The sequence below is a fragment of the Hemitrygon akajei genome, chromosome 2 (genome assembly GCF_048418815.1).
Source record: "Hemitrygon akajei chromosome 2, sHemAka1.3, whole genome shotgun sequence".
Taxonomy (NCBI): Eukaryota; Metazoa; Chordata; class Chondrichthyes; order Myliobatiformes; family Dasyatidae; genus Hemitrygon; species Hemitrygon akajei.
The window spans coordinates 162,854,329-162,873,294 of NC_133125.1; the positions used below are offsets into that span (position 1 = coordinate 162,854,329).

At 44.7% G+C, this 18,966-nt stretch overlaps 1 protein-coding gene across 9 annotated transcripts in view; it reads left to right on the plus strand.

The window, feature by feature from the left end:
* LOC140717616 (muscle M-line assembly protein unc-89-like) overlaps positions 1-18,966 on the plus strand; it is a 173,639-nt gene that overhangs the window by 143,173 nt on the left and 11,500 nt on the right. For all 9 annotated transcript variants that reach the window (XM_073031196.1, XM_073031239.1, XM_073031252.1 and 6 more), the window contains one exon: positions 5,828-6,094. In XM_073031196.1, coding sequence (XP_072887297.1) covers positions 5,828-6,094 — 267 coding nt within the window. The remainder of the gene's footprint in view (positions 1-5,827; positions 6,095-18,966) is intronic.

Below are 18,966 nucleotides of genomic sequence, written 5' to 3' on the forward strand. Positions count from 1 at the left end.
GAACTTTGACAAACCTCTATAGATGTGTACCAGAGCATATATTGACTGGCTGCAGCACAGTTTGGCGTGGAAACAACAATACCCTTGAACAGAAAATCCTGCAAAAGTAGTAGATTTGGCCCAGCCCATCACAGGTAAAATCCTCCCAATCATTGAGTACATCTGCATGAAATGCTGTTGCAGGAAAGCAGCATCCCTCATCAGCAACTCCCACCACCCACAACGTGCTCTCTTCTCACTGCTGCCATCAGAAAGAAGATTCTTAGATATCGGGCTCAGAACTGTTCACAATTCTCCAAATGTAGTCTGAACAATGCCCAGAAAAGCCACAGCATTATATCATTGCTTTTATCAGGCAGATCACAAAGGTTTTCTTCCACATCACATGATTTATCCCAGGAGTGGGTGTGTGGGGGAGAAATGTCTATGAGTATTACTACCTTGTTCACAGGTCACTATGCCTCTAAGATTGGTTATTGGCATAATTGGGAATTAAATTGTCCCAATCATTGAGACTTTTTAAGGAGATGTTTGATCTTAGTGCCGACTTGGATACATCACCATGCACTTCTCTTGTGTTCAGTGATCAATCTTCCTTATTTCTCTGCTTGTGTTAGTTATTCAGATTTATTCTTCTGCTGACATTACTCTTGTGTTTCTATGTTTCATTTCGTTCTGTGTGCATTGTTTACAGGTGTATTATGTGGCACATTTCTATTTAAAAAACCATTTAAACCTCAACTACCTTACCATCATCACCTTTTAGAGTAGAACAGTGGTGCAGCAACGAATACTCCAGTCCTGATGGAAATAGAACATAGAACAAAGCTGTGCCGAACATGTCCTTACATTAGAAATTACCTAAGATCCATGTACCTATCTGAGAGAGTCTTAAAAGACTGTATTGTATCCGCCTCCACCACCGTCGCCGGCAGCCCATTCCACGCAATCACCACGTTTTAAAATAAATTACCCCAGACATCTCCTTTGTACCTACTTCCAAGCACCACAAAACTGTGTCCTCTCATGTTAGCCATTTCAGCCCTGGGAAAAAGCCTCTGACTATCCACACGATCAATGCCTCTCATCATCTTATACACCTCTATCAGGTCACCTCTCATCCTCCGTCGCTCTAAGGAGAAAAGGCCGAGTTCACTCAACTTAGTCTCATGAGGCATGCTTCCCAATCCAGGCAACATCCTTGTAAATCTCCTCTACGCCCTTTCTATAGTTTCTATATTTCCTGTAGTGAGGTGAGAACTGAGCACAGTACTCCAAGTGGGATCTGACCAGTGTCCTATGTAGCTGCAACATTACCTCTCGGCTCTGAAACTCAATCCCACGATTGATGAAGGCCAATGCACCATATGCCGCCTTAACCACAGAGTCAAACTGCACAGCAGCTTTGAGTGTCCTATGGACTCTGACCCTAAGATCCCTCTGATCCTCCACACGCCAAGAGTCTTACCATTAATACTATATTCTGCTATTATATTTGACCTACCAAAATGAAGCACCTCACAACTAGTTGGGTTGAACTCCATCTGCTCAGTTTTGCATTGCTGTAATCTCTGACAGCCTTCCACACTATCCACCACACTCGCAACCTTTGTGTCATCAGCAAATTTACAAACCTATCCCTCCACTTCCTCATCCAGGTCAGTTATAAAAATCACGAAGAAAAGGGGTCCTAGAACAGAACCCTCAGGCACAACACTGGTGACCGATCTCCATGCAGAATATGACCTGTCTACAACTACTCTTTGCCTTATGTGGGCAAGCCAATTCTGGATCTACAGACAGAGAGACAGACATACTTTATTGATCCCGAGGGAAATTGGGTTTCGTTACAGTCGAACCAACCAAGAATAGTGTAGAAATATATCAATATAAAACCATAAATAATTCAATAATAATGTTAATTATGCCAAGTGGAAATAAGTCCAGGACCAGCCTATTGGTTCAGGGTGTCTGACACTCTGAGGGAGGAGTTATAAAGTTTGATGGCCACAGGCAGGAATGACTTCCTATGACACTCAGTGTTACATCTCGGTGGAATGAGTCTCTGGCTGAATGTACTCCTGTGCCTAACCAGTACATTATGGAGTGGATGGGAGACATTGTCCAAGATGGCATGCAACTTGGACAGCATCCTCTTTTCAGACACCACTGTCAGAGAGTCCAGTTCCACCCCCACAACATCACTGGCCTTACGAATGAGTTTGTTGATTCTGTTGGTGTCTGCTACCCTCAGCCTGCTGCCCCAGCACACAACAGCAAACATGATAGCACTGGCCACCACAGACTCATAGAACATCCTCAGCATCGTCCGGCAGATGTTAAAGGACCTCAATCTCCTCAGGAAATAGAGACGGCTTTGACCCATCTTGTAGACAGCCTCAGTGTTCTTTGACCAGTCCAGTTTATTGCCAAGCAATGCCCCCTTGGATACCATGCCTTCATGCTTTCTCAATAAGCCTTGCATGGGGTAGCTTATCAAATACCTTGCTGAAATCCATATACACTACATCTGCTGCTCTACCTTCATCAATGTGTTCAGTCACATCCTAAAAAATTCAGTCAGGCTCGTAAGGCACGGTCTACCTTTGACAAAGCCATGCTGACTATTCCTAATCATATTATGCCTCTCCAAATATTCATAAATTCTGCCTCTCGGGGACTTCTCCATCATCTTACCAGCCGCTAAAGTAAGACTCACTGGTCAATAATTTCCTGAGCTATCTCTACTCCCTTTCTTGAGTAAGGGAACAACATCCACAACCCTCCGATCCTCTGGAACCTCTCCCATCACCATTGATAATGCCAAGATCATAGCAATCTCCTCTTCCCACAGTAGCCTGGGGTGCATCTTGTCTGGTCCCTGTGACTTATCCAACTTGATTCTTTCCAAAAGCTCCAGCACATCCTCTTTCTTAATGTCTATATGCTGAAGCTTTTCAGTCCACTGTAAGTCATCCTTACAGTCGCCAAGATCCTTTCCTGTAGTGAACACTGAAGCAAAGTATTCATTAAGTACCATTTTCCACTGTCACACTTGATTGGTCCTATTCACTCATGTCTTATCTTCTTGCTCTTCACATACTTGTAGAATTCCTTAATCCTGCCCACCAAGGCCTTCTCCTGCCTCCTTCTGGCTCTCCTAATTTTATTCTTAAGCACCTTCCTGCTAGCCTTATAATCTTCTAGATCTCTATCATTACCTAATATTTTGAACCTTTCATAATCTTTTCTTTCCTTTTTGACTCGATTTTCAACAACCTATGTACATCACATTTCCTGTACCCTACCATCCTTTCCCTGTCTCATAGGAACCTACCTATGCAAAACGCCACACAAGTATCCCCTGAACATTTGCCACATTTCTGCTTTTCATTTCCCTGAGAACATCTGCTCCCAATTTATACTTCCAAGTTCCTGCTTAATAGCTTCATATTTCCCCTTACTCCAATTAAACATTATCTCCAAAATGCTCTCCCACTGAGAGACCTGCCACCTGACCGGGTTCATTTCCCAATACCAGATCTAGTGCAACCTCTCCTCTTTTAGCTTTATCTACATATTGTGTCAGGAAACCTTACTGAACACACCTAACAAACTCCCCCAACCCCTTCTAAACACCTTGCTCTTGGGAGATGCCAATCTAATTAAAATCTCCCATGATGAGCATCCTGTTTTTATTGCACCACAACCCTGTTATTATTTCCCTGATGAAGGATCTTGGCCCGAAACCTCAACTGTTTACTGTTTTCCATGGATGCTGCCTGGCCTGCTGAGTTCCTCCAGCATTTCGAGTGTGTTGCTTTGAATTTCCAGCTTCTGTTGATTTTTTTCCTGTTTGTAATACTGAAGCCTCTCAGCTCCACACTTTTCCCTGGGTAGTCTGGCTTCCCGTCATATCCCCAAGGGATGCAGCTCATTTAATCGGCTGTAGCAAATTACCTCCTGCGCTGGTAAAAGAGAGGAAGACAGGAATGGAGTTAATGTACATGCACCTTCTTGCTGATGACAGCAGTGAGAAGAGAGCAAGAGCCATGGGTGCCAGACCACCCGGCTCAGGAACAGTTATACATCAGGCTATTGAACCAGCATTGACATTTTCACTCTCCACAACACTGAACTGATCATTGAATATAACACATGGGCTTACTTTCAAGGACTCGACAATTCATGTTCTCACTATTATTTATTTACTTATTTATAATTTATTGGGGTTTTTTGTATTTGCACATCTTTCATTTGCACATTGATTGTCAGACTGTGTGTGCAGTTTGTCGTTGATTCTATTGCACTTTTGATCTACTGTGAATGCCTGCAAGAAAATGAATCTCAGGGTGGTGTATGGTGACATATACGGTGCATACTTTGATAATAAATTTGTTTTGAATCAATAGAATCCTGGGATATGAGGAAGGAGTGGGAAAGGAAGGATTGTTGCGCTGGGAGCCAGCAGGGATTTGATGGGATGAATAGCTTAACAAATAATAAGTCTCTCGGTTACTTTTTCAAGGGTGGCATGTTAGTATAGAGATGACCATAACACTATAAAGTACCAGTGACCTGTCAGTGTACCTCAATAGTTGGAAAGGTCTGGATAAAAAAATAAGCAGCTGCAAAATTAGCACTGACTTGGAGAAGTGTGATGAGTTAGTACAAGCTGTTAAATACAAAGAGCACATAACTAAAAAGATAGGCATTATTTGTTAAATGTACATAGAAACATTGAAACACAGAGTGAAGTGTGTGGGTTGCATCTACGACCAATAAGGTCTGAGGATGTGTGGGGGCAGCCACAAGTGTTGGCATACTTCAAGCGCCGTCAAATGTGGTGTCCATCATACTGGTCCCCCAGCACCCAGGTCATACCTTGTTATTATTGCAACCATCAGGAAGGAGGTACAGAAGCCAAAAGGCACACACTCAGCAAATCAGAAACAGCTTCTTCCCCTCTGCCATCAGATTCCTGAATGGACATTGAACTCAGGAACACTACCTCACTACTGTTGTATTTCAATTTTTGTACTACTTGTTTAATATACACTGTAATTCACAGGTCTGTAGTTACTGTTCTGTACACTCTTTCTTCTGATGTGGCATTTGCAATTCTCCAGTCCCGAACCATCATTCTGAGTCTCCAAGCTTGAACCATTTTGGCCAGGGCCTCTGAGATTTCTTCCCTTGCCCCACCAAATGGTTAATCCATCTGAATTACGTACAATGAGACTTTTCAGAAGCCCACCCATGAATTTCGAGTGCATCCAAAATCACAGCTACACCTTCCTTTGCTGAGATCACTGAAATGGAGAGCATGTCTTACAAGGGTAACCTGAGCGAGATTGAGCTATTTTCTTTGGGTGAAGAAAATTGAAAGGTGACTTGATAGAGGTGAACAAAACGAAGAGAAGTATAGATTGAGTGGTAGGCCGGAGTCTTTTTCCTAGGGAACAGATGGTGATATCCGGGGGCATCATTCTGAGATGATTGAAGGAAAATATAGGGAGGTTGTCAGGGGTAAGTTTTTTTTAATGAGGGGTGGTGGTAGAGGCAGATACATTAGGGGCATTCAAGAAACTCTTAGATAGGCACATGGATGATAGAGAAATAGAGGGCTATGGATCAGGGAAGGGTTAGATTGATCTTAGAGTGGGTTAAAAAGTTGGCACTGCTTTGTGGCCCGAAGGGCCTATACTGTTCTATGTTCTAACTTATTTACTCTGATTGTTGACCGAGTTTCCATTTGCTCCTGGATTGTTGCAATAAATCCTGATTTAATGATTCATTACCTGAAAATTGCTCCGTCTTTCTTCAGATTCTCTCTCCACACCATCCATCTCCAGCAACGTCTCTGAGAATGGCACAGTTGCGCTGAGCTGCACAGTGCAGAGAGGGGTGGCCACTTCCATTCTATGGACGAGAGGTGGTGTTGTACTCCCGGTAGACCAACGGCAGTCCCTGTCCGATGGGAATGTAACGCTCACCATTTGGAAAACTCAGGAATCGGACTCCGGATATTACACCTGCTCTATGGAAAATCAAGTCAGTCGTACTAACAGTACCTACCAGCTGATCATCAAGGGTAAGTATGTCAGGGTTGCATGAAGTTGCATAGCGTCCATTGCACAGATGCTGGCGTCTGCATTAGCATTAATCCTTCATTAGGGCCTGGTTGATTAAAGGCAAAATGATAAAAATAAAGATAAGCTTTTTTTGTCAATGAGCATTGTTACAAAGTTTGACTCCTTAGTAATAATGATCTGAGAGGCACAGAGAAAATTTATATTTACCAACAAGTAACCTTTTTTGTCAGAACTAAAGTGCATGTGGCTTTACAAACTAACTACCTGTATGCACACCCACGAGGATTCACTGACCCTACATGAACAGGCAATGAAGAGTAAAGGTATTACCCGGGAAAGGAGTCTACGATGCCTAAGCATTCCTCATGGTCCCGATCTCCATATGCCCGTGGGGTCCTCATTGCAATGGTTGGTCTCTGCAGGCTGGAGATTTATTGCTCCCTCGTATTTGAAGCTCCTGATACTTACAGTGTTCATCATCAATTCAAATGATGCATCTCCATTCTGTTGGCTCAAGGTCATCTAACCTACCTAGGTCACCTTCTTATTGGCTTCCGTCCAGGGCTACAACCAGTATTGTTCTTTTGTTTTTGCCTACAGCCTCGTGCCTTTGTTCTTTTCAACTCTGGCTGGTTCAAACCAGTCAAACCAAGTGACCCGCACTGAGTGTAATGAGAAATCAAATTGCTTCACTGGCAAGCCTGCTACTTTTATGTAATAAATAGCCATTCCTCTGAGAATGGTCTCAGGTGTAGCAGGTCATTAGCTGAAATTCCTTGTGTCTACATACAATTGTTCTGATTGGATTATCCCGAGCAGGAATCAGTTCAGAGTTCACAAAAGGGGGGGGGGGGGGGTGAGGTGGGCTGCAAGGACAATCCCACAAAACAGCTGCCTTCATCTCCTTCAAGCGCATAGCAAGAACAAAGACAATTTTTTGTCTACTTCCACTGTTCCTGATTTTTCTGAATTCACTGATTTGTAGTCTTTGGTTCCATCTGGCCAATATCTCCCTCCTTGATCCAAAAATATTTATCTTAAGATCATTATCCTCTTCTCCTGTTGACTGCCATGGAACACCAGTAGGTGTGCAGAACTTAAATTACAAGTTTCCCCCACTATTCGCAGGTGGAGCGTTCTTATGAAATGGTTCATAAGCTGCAATGTCGGAAAGTGAAGAATTAAGTATATGGGATAAATTTGTGAGCATTCGCAGACCCAAAAAATAACCTACCAAATCATGCCAAATAACACATAAAACCTAAAATAACAGTAACATATAGTAAAAGCAGGAATGATCTGATAAATACACAGCCTATATAATGTAGGAATACTTTTCTGCAATTGTTGCAGCGCTGTCCACTGCAGTGAAAATCTCACGCAAGTGCTCTCGGCAGCACTCACTGCAAAAACACACGGCGAAAGTGCTCCCAGCAGAAACACTCTTTCCAGTAACCTTTAAGCTATGAAGCTACCAAGTAACACATAAAACTACACAGCCTATATAAAGCAGAAATGATGTATGTACAGTGTAGTTTCACTTACCGCAATCGGGAAGACAGTGAGGACACTGATGATGGTGTGTTAGGCTGAGTCATTGGAGGTTGAGGTTATGGGAGACTGGTGTGTCATCTCATCGTCGTCTGTTTCCATCAGGGCAGGCAGGTCACCTTCTTTATGTCTGCCTGCCTCGATGCCGAAGGTTGAGTTTTGTCGTCTGCTGTGGCTGACGTGAAAGGCTTGAAAAACGACAGTAGGATTGACTGCTTAGCCTCGCCCATTTTTCAATCATACAGTTCTTTGTAAGTACTCAAACCATCCTGTAAATAAGCCCTAAACCTACGTACCCTTTCAAAATTAAAGTCATACTTTTCTGTAATCATTGCAGCGTTGTCAATCCCAGCGAAAATCTCATGCAATTGCTTCCCGTTCAGTTCTTGGATGACTTCACTACTGCATTCGGCTTCAATTGTTATCCTTTCCTCTTCATCAGCTCTTCATCTCTCAGTTCTTGGTCATGGGATGCCAAAACCTCTTCAACATCATCTTTGTCAATTTCCACAAACCTTTAGCCAAACTCACTATATCCTTACTTTGTTCACCACGATCAAAACACTTAATTACATCTAGTTTTATGCTAAGTGTAACACACTTACGAGCTCTTTTAGGCTTTCCTGATACCTTAGAACTCATCTTGCTAATGAATGCACAAAATAAATGGACATAAAGCACAGATGCTCACAGGTACATGTTTAAGCAATGCCGGCTATAATGCAATTCCGGGGGAGGAGCTTGGCTGCTCGGGGTGCGCTGCCTTTTTTTGTAACCGTGAAAACACCTTCTGTTAGCGAAAACAGGTAACTAATATAGGTCTTTTGTAACAGTGAGGTGTCGTAAAGCGAACATTCAAAAAATGGGGGACACTTGTTTATAAATACTGCTAATACTTACTGAATTTATAACACTTTAGATCAACAATCATCTGCTGTTTTATAAAACATCCCTAATAGATAGATAGATAGATAGATACTTTATTCATCCCCATGGGGAAATTCAACTTTTTTCCAATGTCCCATACACTTGTTGTAGCAAAACTAATTACATACAATACTTAACTCAGTAAAAAATATGATATGCATCTAAATCACTATCTCAAAAAGCATTAATAATAGCTTTTAAAAAGTTCTTAAGTCCTGGCGGTAGAATTGTAAAGCCTAATGGCATTGGGGAGTATTGACCTCTTCATCCTGTCTGAGGAGCACTGCATCAATAGTAACCTGTCGCTGAAACTGCTTCTCTGTCTCTGGATGGTGCTATGTAGAGGATGTTCAGAGTTATCCATAATTGACCGTAGCCTACTCAGCGCCCTTCGCTCAGCTACCGATGTTAAACTCTCCAGTACTTTGCCCACGACAGAGCCGCCTTCCTTACCAGCTTATTAAGACGTGAGACGTCCCTCTTCTTAATGCTTCCTCCCCAACACGCCACCACAAAGAAGAGGGCGCTCTCCACAACTGACCTATAGAACATCTTCAGCATCTCACTACAGATATTGAATGACGCCAACCTTCTTAGGAAGTACAGTCGACTCTGTGCCTTCCTGCACAAGGCATCTGTGTTGGCAGTCCAGTCTAGCTTCTCGTCTAACTGTACTCCCAGATACTTGTAGGTCTTAACCTGCTCCACACATTCTCCATTAATGATCACTGGCTCCATATGAGGCCTAGATCTCCTAAAGTCCACCACCATCTCCTTGGTCTTGGTGATATTGAGACGCAGGTAGTTTGAGTTGCACCATATCACAAAGTCCTGTATCAGTTTCCTATACTCCTCCTCCTGTCCATTTCTGACACACCCCACTATGGCCGTGTCATCAGCGAACTTCTGCACATGGCAGGACTCCGAGTTATATTGGAAGTCTGATGTGTACAGGGTGAACAGGACCGGAGAGAGTACGGTTCCCTGCGGCGCCCCTGTGCTGCTGACCACCGTGTCAGACCTACAGTCTCCCAACCGCACATACTGAGGTCTATCTGTCAAGTAGTCCACTATCCAATCCACCATGTGAGATAATTTCTACATTATTTTAGCCTTCCATCTTCTAAGTTGATAATTATGTACCCAAAATACGTAAAAATCATTTGTTCCCCAATTCCAAAGCCTGGGTTACTCAATGTTTCATTTGTCTTACCGGCATGTGCTTTAATTACTTTAGTGTGTTTAGTCCATTGATGAATTATCTGCTTTGCCTCCTTCACAACACATGTCCAATCTGCAGTCAAGTGAAGAATTGGTGGCAACTTCTACACATATTGATTCGTATGGTGTATTGGATCTTGAAGCTCTCCTTCATTACTGTGTCTCCTGCTGACTGAGGCAACATTTGTCCTCCAATGGCCAGATCTAATATGTTCCCTGTGATGACATTGTGACTGATGTTGCCTGACCTAAACAGGTCCCGTCCTGATGGGTATATCTGGGTATAATCTCTCCCTCCAGTACCTCCATACTAATTCCCACACTTCACAAAACGTAACTGATGGATAAAAAAATCAAACAGTACACACTTAAAGCCAGAGAATGTACTCTGCAGCCTGCCACTCTGTGTGTCTGAACTCATAATGTCTGTTGTATTCCACTGAATTTAAAACAGTTGCACCAAGACTTATTCATAAAACACACAAACACACTTGCAAATGAGTCTGCTACCATATAGTGAGTATGCGTGCACCCCACTGGTGTCCCGACTACTCAGTGTCCGCCCTTCGTCAACTGGTGTTCCTGTCTCACCAAATTACCCAAAAATTCTTGTCTTCTACATAAGCACAAACACACCACACTACTTTCAAATGTACGAGTTCAGCTCACTGCTGTGATCGTGATGTTTCATGACCCCATGCTCACTGTCTAAGTGTGAGTCCTAATCTTAAAGAAATACTTTCCCACTTAATCTGTTTGGATTGTTGGCCACGTGATGGGATACAAATGTACCCTGGATAAGCCCGCAAATATTATTGTGGCTGTGAATAAAATCACTGGGAGACACTGAAGCTGGTGGGTATACAAGTCTTTCTTAAGCAAAACAAGCAAGCATCACACTCAACACACTCTTGGAAGAAGAGTCTTGCCTGATGCAATATAATACGATATTTTTATATGCTAAAGATGGCAGGACAATTCTATACTTACAATGTATCCTCAATGCTTTCTGTGAATTACAGATAATTTTCAGACACCTTCATTTTAATGCCGACACCCAAAGCGAGTGCTAATCCACACTGACTCTAGGCCGTGTTCATGCAAAAACTGGACAGTCCACACTAGGGCTGCGTAGAAAGCTACCATTTAATCAGGAGAGTGACTGGGATTTCAAAGGCAGAGTTTCACGGCAGTCTCTCTGAGCTGAGGAATCAGCAAGAGAGATACATTAGAGATGGCCAATAAAATTAATTCAAATGCAAGCGGAGTGGCGATTCTTTTGGAGTGTGCCAGTGTTGGAGTGGTTTTAGCTGATCAGGTTTGGGTGTGGCAAATTGTCTTGGAAGTTTCCCTCCACCTCCCCTCCCCCTCTCTCCCTCCCCCCTCTCTCACTCATCCTCCCCTTCCCCTCTCACTCTCCCTCACCCTCCCCCTTTCTCTCTCCCCTCTCTCACTCCCCCTCCCCTCTCTCACTCACCCTCCACTCCCCTCTCCCTCCCTCCTCTCCCTCCCTAACTCCCTTCTCTCTCTCTCCCTAACCCGCTTTCTCTCCCTCCCTGTCTCTCCCCCTGTTCTCTGCCCCCACTCTCTCTCCCCCACTCTGTCCCCCATTCTTTCTCCCCTCCCTCTCCCCCTTCCCTCTCCCTCTCTCCCTCCCCCTTCCCCTCCCCCCTCTCCCTGTCCTTATTTGTTCATTCCTCATCTGTTAGGGCAGAGTAGTGTAGTGAGAATGGCTCGGGGGCAGTGTTTTCTACTGAGTGTGGGACGTGGGAAGACTGGTAGAGATATCTCCAGTTTCCCAGATCCTGAGGGAAAATATTAAGGAACTGGAGCAGCAGTTAGATGACCATCGACTCAGATGAGAGATTGGAGGAGGGGTGACAGACAGGAGCTGCAGGATGGTAATTACCCTCGGTAGCAGGAGACAAGTAACTGGGTGACTGTCAGAAGAAGGAAGGGAAATACAGTCGGCCCTCGTTATCCGTGGGGGATTGGTTCCGGGATACCAAAAAACGCAGATGCTCAAGTCCCTTATATAAAATAGCGTAGTATTTGCATATAACCTACACACATCTTCCTGTATACTTTAAGTCATCTCTAGATTACTTATACTACCTGATACAATGGAAATGCTATGTAAATAGTTGTTATACTGTATTGTTTAGGGAATAACAACAAGAAAAAAAAGTCTGTACCTGTTCAGTACAGACGCAACCATCGTAGCTCTTCTGGGAACGCCGATGCCGCCTCAGCTGATCCCGATTCTCCCGTGATCTTTAAGTTCTTGAGGCTGTAGCGCTTTACATAGCCAGCCAGCTGTCCCTGTAGACTTAAACTCCTTCCTCTCGCTCACAACACAAGTAGCGAATGCGCGAGATGCGAGGCGAGCCTCTGGGTTTTCCCGATCTGCGGTTGGTTGAATCCGCGCATGCGGAACCCGCGACTAAGGAGGGCCGACTGTGCACAGCCAGTTCAGAGTACAGCTGTGGCTGCTCCCCTCAATAATAAGTATATACCTTTAGAGACTGAGGGGGGGAACAACCTACCAAGCTGGAACCACAGTGACCGGGTCTCTGGCACTGAGTCTGGTGTTGTGGCTCAGCACAGCTGGGAGGTGAAGGTGACTGCAGTGTTGATAAGAGATTCATTTGTCAGTAGTGAGCAGCCAGAAGCCTTCCCCTCTCTGAAACAGAACGTTTTATCCTCAGTAAGACTCTTAGGTCTCATCGCCAGCTCTTGGGCCTTCGGAGACTCCATCTTCCTCTCACCCCGCCATCCCTGAACACTCCAAGCCTCCCTTCTCCTCAGTCACTACCAGTCCACTTCCTCCCTCCGATCCCAGCTCTCATCCATGCCGGGTTTTCACCATTACCTTTGACCTTCCCCTCTCTGAACCAGAACGTTTTATCCTCAGTAAGGGCCTCACCTTTGTCCCCCTGTGCCCACACCTCAGTGAGTTCCACGCCTGCCACAACACTGAACTCTTCTTCTGCCATCTCCATCTCTGAGCCTATTTCTTTGGGAAGAACTCCCCACCCCTCATTGATGACCCCTTCTCCTGTCTTCAACCCTCATCCTCTTCCTGGACACCCCACCCTGGTTTTTTTGCTTGCTCTGGACATTTTCATTGCCAACTGCCAACCGTCCCGACTTTAACACTCCTCTCTCCTATTCCAACCTCAGTCCTTCTGAACGCTTGGCTCTCCACTCCCTCCGCACTAATCCTAACCTCACCATCAAACCTGCAGGTAAGGGAGGTGCTCTGGTTGTCTGGCAGACTGACCTCTACCTGGCTGAGGCCCGGCAACAACAGTCATACACATCCTCTTACTTACCCCTCAAACAGGACCCAACTAAGGAACACCAGGCCATTGTCTCCCACACCTTCACCAACCCTATTTACTCTGCGGATATCCCATCCACCACAACCACCCTCATAGTTGCCGCACCCCACACCTCCCATTTCTACCCTCCTGCCCAAAATCTACAAACCCGCTCGTCCAGGTAGACCCATTATTTCAGCTTGTCCCTGCCCCACTGAACTTATATCGGCATACCTCGAATCCGTTTTATCCCCCCAGTTCAGTCCCTTCCCACCTACATCCATGACACCTTACACACTGTTGCTCTTTTCAAGGATTTCAGGTTCCCTGGCCTCTACCATCTGATTTTCACAATGGATGCCCAGTCCTGACACACCTCCATCCTGCACCAGGATGGCCTCAAACTCTCAGTTTCTTTCTGGACACCAGACCCAGCCAATTCCTTTCCTCTGCCTAGTGGAACTCGTCCTCACTCTAAATAATTTCTCCTTTGGCTCTTCCCACTTCCTTTAAACAAAAGGGGTAGCCAAGGGCCCAGCTATGTCTACTTGTTTGTTGGCTATGTGGAACAGTCAAGCCTACACTGGTGACCATCCTGCACTTTTCCTACACTACATCGATGACTGCATTGGTGCTGCCTCCTGCACCCGTGCTGAACTTGTCGATTTCATCCACTTTGCCTCCAACTTCCACCCGGCTCTCAAGTTCACCTGGTCCATTTCTGACACTTCCCTCCCCCTTCTCGATCTCACTGTCTCCATCTGCGGAGACATCTTATCTACCAGTGTCTATTATAAGCCAATGGACGCTCATGGCTACCTGGACTATATCTCGTCCCACCTTGCTACTTGTAAAAGTGCCATTCCATTCTCTCAGTTCCTCCATCTCCACCACATCTGCTCTCAGGATGAGGCTTTTCATTCCAGAATGAATCAGATGTCCTCCTTTTTCAAAGATAGGGGCTTCTCTTTCTCCACCCTCAATGCTGCCCTCCAGCACATCTCTTCCATTTCGCACATGTCTGCTGTTACCCCATCCTCCTGCCATTCCACAGGAGACAGGGTTCCTCTTGTCCTCACCTACCACCCTACCAGCACATAATTCTCCGAAACTTCTGCCACCTCCAACTGGATCCCCCCCACCAAGCACATCTTTCCATCCCCCCACTTTCTGCTTTCTGCAGGGATTGCTCCCTGTGCGACTCCCTTGTCCATTAGTCCTTCCCCACTGATTTCCCTCCTGGCACTAGTCCTTGCAAGTGGAACAAGTGCTACATCTGCCCCTTCACCTCCTCCCTCGGTACCATTCAGGGCCCCAAACAGTCTTTCCAGGTGAGGAGACAGTTCACCTGTGAGTCTGTTGGGATTATATACTGTGTTCGGTGCTCCCGGTGTGGCCTCCTGTTTATCAGTGAGACCCGACATAGATTGGGAGGCCGCTTTACCGAGCATCTATACTCCATCCATCAGAACCAGTGGGATCTCCCTGTGGCCTCTCATTATAATTCCACTTCCCATTCAACAATGTCCATCTATGGCCCCCTCCACCATTGTGATAAGGCCACACTCAGGTTGGAGGAACAACACCTTATATTCTGTTTGGGTAGCATCCAACCTGATGGCGTAGACATTAATTTCTCAAACTTCCAGTATTGCTACCCCACTCCCTTCACCATTTCCAATTCCCTTTTCCCTCTCATGTTATCTCCTTGCCTGCTCATTGCCTCCCACTGGTGTTCCTCCCTCCCCCGTCACCCTTTTTCCATCTTCCCTGTCCTTCTGCCTCTTTCACCAATAAACTTCTAGCTTGTTGCTTCATCTCTCCCCCCCGAGTTTCACCTGTTACCTGGTGTTTCTCTCTCCCTTCCCCCCCACCTTTCAAATCTACTCCTCAGCTTCTAACGTCCTGCTGAAGGGTTTTGGCCTGAAACGTCAACAGTGCTTTCTTCCATAGATGCTGCGTGCCCTGCTGAGTTCCCCTAGCATTCTGTGTGTATTCGCCAGAAGTCTTGGTACATATTGGCACCAATGACACGGGAAGAAGAGATGATGAGGTCCTGAAGAGAAATTTTAGGAAGCTAGGAAGAGAGCGGAGAAACAGGACCTCCAGCCTGATAATCTCTGGGTTGCTGCCTGTGCCACATGCCAGTGCCAGTAAGAATAGAGTGATTTGGCAAGTGAATGTGTAGCTGAAGAACAGGTTAAGGATTTCACATGTATGCATATTTGTGATCTCTTCTGGGGAAGTGATGACCTGTGCAAAAGGGACTGGTTATAACCGAACAAGAGGAGTCCAATATCCTTGCGAGCAGGTTGACCAGAGTTGTTTGGGTGGGTTTAAACCAATTGGGCAGAGGAATGGGAATTAGGTGATAGGGCAAAGATGCAGTCAACAGGATGAGTTGCAACGTAAAATGAGGACAAAATCGAGAAGGGTGAATACAGGACTGAGGTGTTACATTTGAACGTGCGCGGTACATGGAATAAGGTAGATGAACTTGTAGCACAGGTATGATGATGTAGGCTTCACTGAATTATGGCTGAAAGAAGAATATGTCTAAGCGTACACTTTGTCTCACACGTACTGGCAGGGAGCCAGAGCAGGTGGCATTGCTCTGTTGGTAAAAAATGAAATTAAATCTTTAGCAAGAGGAGACAAAGGGCTGGAAGAGGTTGAATCGTTTTGGAAAGAGCTAAGGAACTGCAAGGGTAAAGGAACCTTGTTGCAAGTTATATACAGACCTCCCCCCAAACAGTAGTAGGGATGTGGTCTACAAATTAGAACAAAAGATACAAAATGCATGGCAAAAGGGTAATATGCAGGTAGATTGAGAAAAATCATGTTGGTGCTGGTTTCCAAGAGGGGGATTTTCCAGAATGCCTACAAGACGGCTCTTTATAACAGCTCATTGAGCCCACCTTTGGATCGTCATCATCATAGCTTGTCACATCAGACAGCCAGCCACTCTAGTGTTGTTTGGTTGATGTTGAACAGGTCAGTATCAGCTAAATCAGGTGAGAGTGGGCAGTTGCGGAGACCGTGTTCGGTGTTTTGCACCATTTCGCCACTCTCACAGGATTCATTGGACTTTAAACTCCACTTCACCACATTGTGTCCTGTCCTACAAACTCCCGCTCTCGCTCTATTAAAAGTGAACCACTTCCGTCTATCAAGCAGTCCCCCGTCTGGCAACATTTCTGTGGGTCTTGTTTGGTGGGGTTCTGGCTTCTGTTTGTTGCCAGAGGCCAATCCTGCATGTTTGGGGGGATATTCCGTGTGGTAGTTCCTCCACTGTAGCAAAGCTTTTCCTCGATTTTAAGCTGTTGGAAACTGGCACAAGATGATGTAGTGGGTGCCGTGGATCCGAGTTCTGTTTACATTTTTCAATTTTTGTTGTAGTGTGTCTTTGGATCACTGGGGGAGCAAGACTGTAAATGATGTTAGTGGGTGTGGGGCGCAGTGTGCCTGCGATTATTCAGCAGGCTTCGTTTAGCAATGGGACTATTTTCTTTGCATGGGCTGATCTGCCCCACTCAGGTGCACGATACTCTGCAGGTGCATAGCAGAGTGCTAGGGCAGTTGATCTTAAGTGTGTGAGAATTAGCTCCCCATTTCGTGCCTGCTAATTTTTTCAAGAGAGAATTGCGAGAGCCAAATCTCCCTTGGAGGTTTTGGATGTGAGTGGCAAATGAGAGCGTCCTATCCAGTGCCACGCCCAGGTAATTTGGAGTTGGATGGTGTTCGAGCTCCTTCCCTCACCAGGAGATCTTGAGTTTCTGAGCTGCTTCTCAATTCCTCGGGTGTGTTTGGGTTTGGGTGTTGTACAATGAACCAGAATTGATTAGAGAGCCTTAAGATAAAAGAATCATTATATGATCGAATTCACCCTGAATTTTGAGAAGGAGAAGCTGAAGTCAGATATATCAGTATTACAGTAGAGTAAAGGGAATTACAGAGCAACGAGAGAGGAGTTGGCCAGAATTGATTGGAAAAGAACACTGGCAGGGCTGACGGCAGAGCTTCAATGGCTGGAATTTCTGGAAGAAATTTGGAAGGCACAGGATATATAAGAGGAAGAAGTATTCTGAAGTCAAGAATGTGGCTTGTGAATTTTTAGAGCAGTTTGTGCTTGAGCCTAGTCAGAGAAAGGCAATTGTTGATTGGGTGTTGTGTAACAACTCAGATCTTAATAGGGAGCTTAATGTAAAGGAACACTGAGCAGGCAGTGATCATAATATGATTGAATTCATACTGCAATTTGATAGGGAGAAGCATGAGTCACATCTATCAGCATGCAATGGAATAAAGGGAATTAGAGAGGCCTGAGAGAGGAGCTTGCCCAGGTGGATTGGAGGAGGATACTGGCGAGGATGGTGGCAGAGCAGAGATGGCTGAAATTTCTGGGAATAGTTCACAAGGCACAAGATTGATATGTCCCACTGAAGAAGAAATTCTCAATTGGCAGGAGTAGGCAACCGTGGTTAACAAGGGGAAATAAGGACTGCATGAAAGCCAAGGGGCATATAAGGTAGCAAAAGTGAGTGGGAAGTTGGATGATTGGAAAGCTTTTAAAACCCAACAAAAGGTAACTAAAAAAAGCTATAAGAAAGGAAAGGATGAAATATGAAGGCAAACTAGCCAATAACATAAAGCAGATACTAAAAAGTTTTTTTCAGTTACATAAAAAGTAAAAGGGAGGTGAGAGTTGATATTGGGCCACTGGAAAATGGTGCTGGTGAGGTAGTAATGGGGGCAAAGAAATGGCAGCTGAAGTTAATGGGTACTTTGCATCAGATTTCAATGTGGAAGGCACTAGCAGTGTGCCAGATGTCTGTGAATGTCAGGGAGCAGGAGTGAGTGCCATTGCTATTACTAAAGAAAAAGTGCAAGGCAAACTCGAAGGTCTCAAGGTAGATAAGTCACCTGGACTAGGTGGACTACATCCCAGACTTCTGAGAGAAGTCACTGAAGAGATAACGGACGCATTGGTCACAATCTTGCAAGGATCAGTTGATTCTGGCATGGGCCTGGAGGACTGGAAGATTAATTATAGGCCAGTTATCCTAAGCTAAGTGGTTGGTAAAGTGTCGGAGTCTATTATTAAGGACGATGTTTTGAGGCACTTGGAGACTAATGATAACATATTCAAAGTCAGCGTGGTTTCTGTGAAGGAAAGTGACAAGTTGGCTGGACAAATCGACGCAGTGGATGTCATTTACTAGGATTTTCAGAAGGCATTTGTTAAGGTGCTTAACAAATGAGGTTGCTTAACAAGATAAAATCCCATGGTGTTACAGAAAAGATTCTGGCATGGATAGAGGAATGGCTGACAGACAGGTAGCAAGTGGGAATATAAGGGGCCTTTTCTTTATAATGATTTAAATTTTTTATTAAATTCTTTCACTAATTTTTCCCCGAATCCTTGAGTCAGTGTTGAAATTATGTAAATCATAGCTTACAAAACATAACATTATCCATAAAATAAAAAGCAAACATGGCAGAAATAAGTATCAATATAATACACGTGTGTCTATTTAGACCTCTAATAACATAAAAGTGCCATTCAGCAATATGCTTCACCACTATTTCCCCTCCAGGAAATATAAATATTTGCCCCATTTTTGTGTATGGATGTCCAATCTATCAAACTATTTGTAAGACATGCGTTCAAAAGCTGCCACCTTGGCTATTTCTGTGACCCACTCCTGAAATGAAGGTGTCCCCAAGTTCCTCCAACCTCTAAGTATAATTTTTCTTCCTGCCATTATACTTGTCTGCATCCAATTTTGAGAGTGTTTATCCCCAATTAACCCAAGTGTATCTCCCAAGACAAAAAGTCTGGGGCAGAA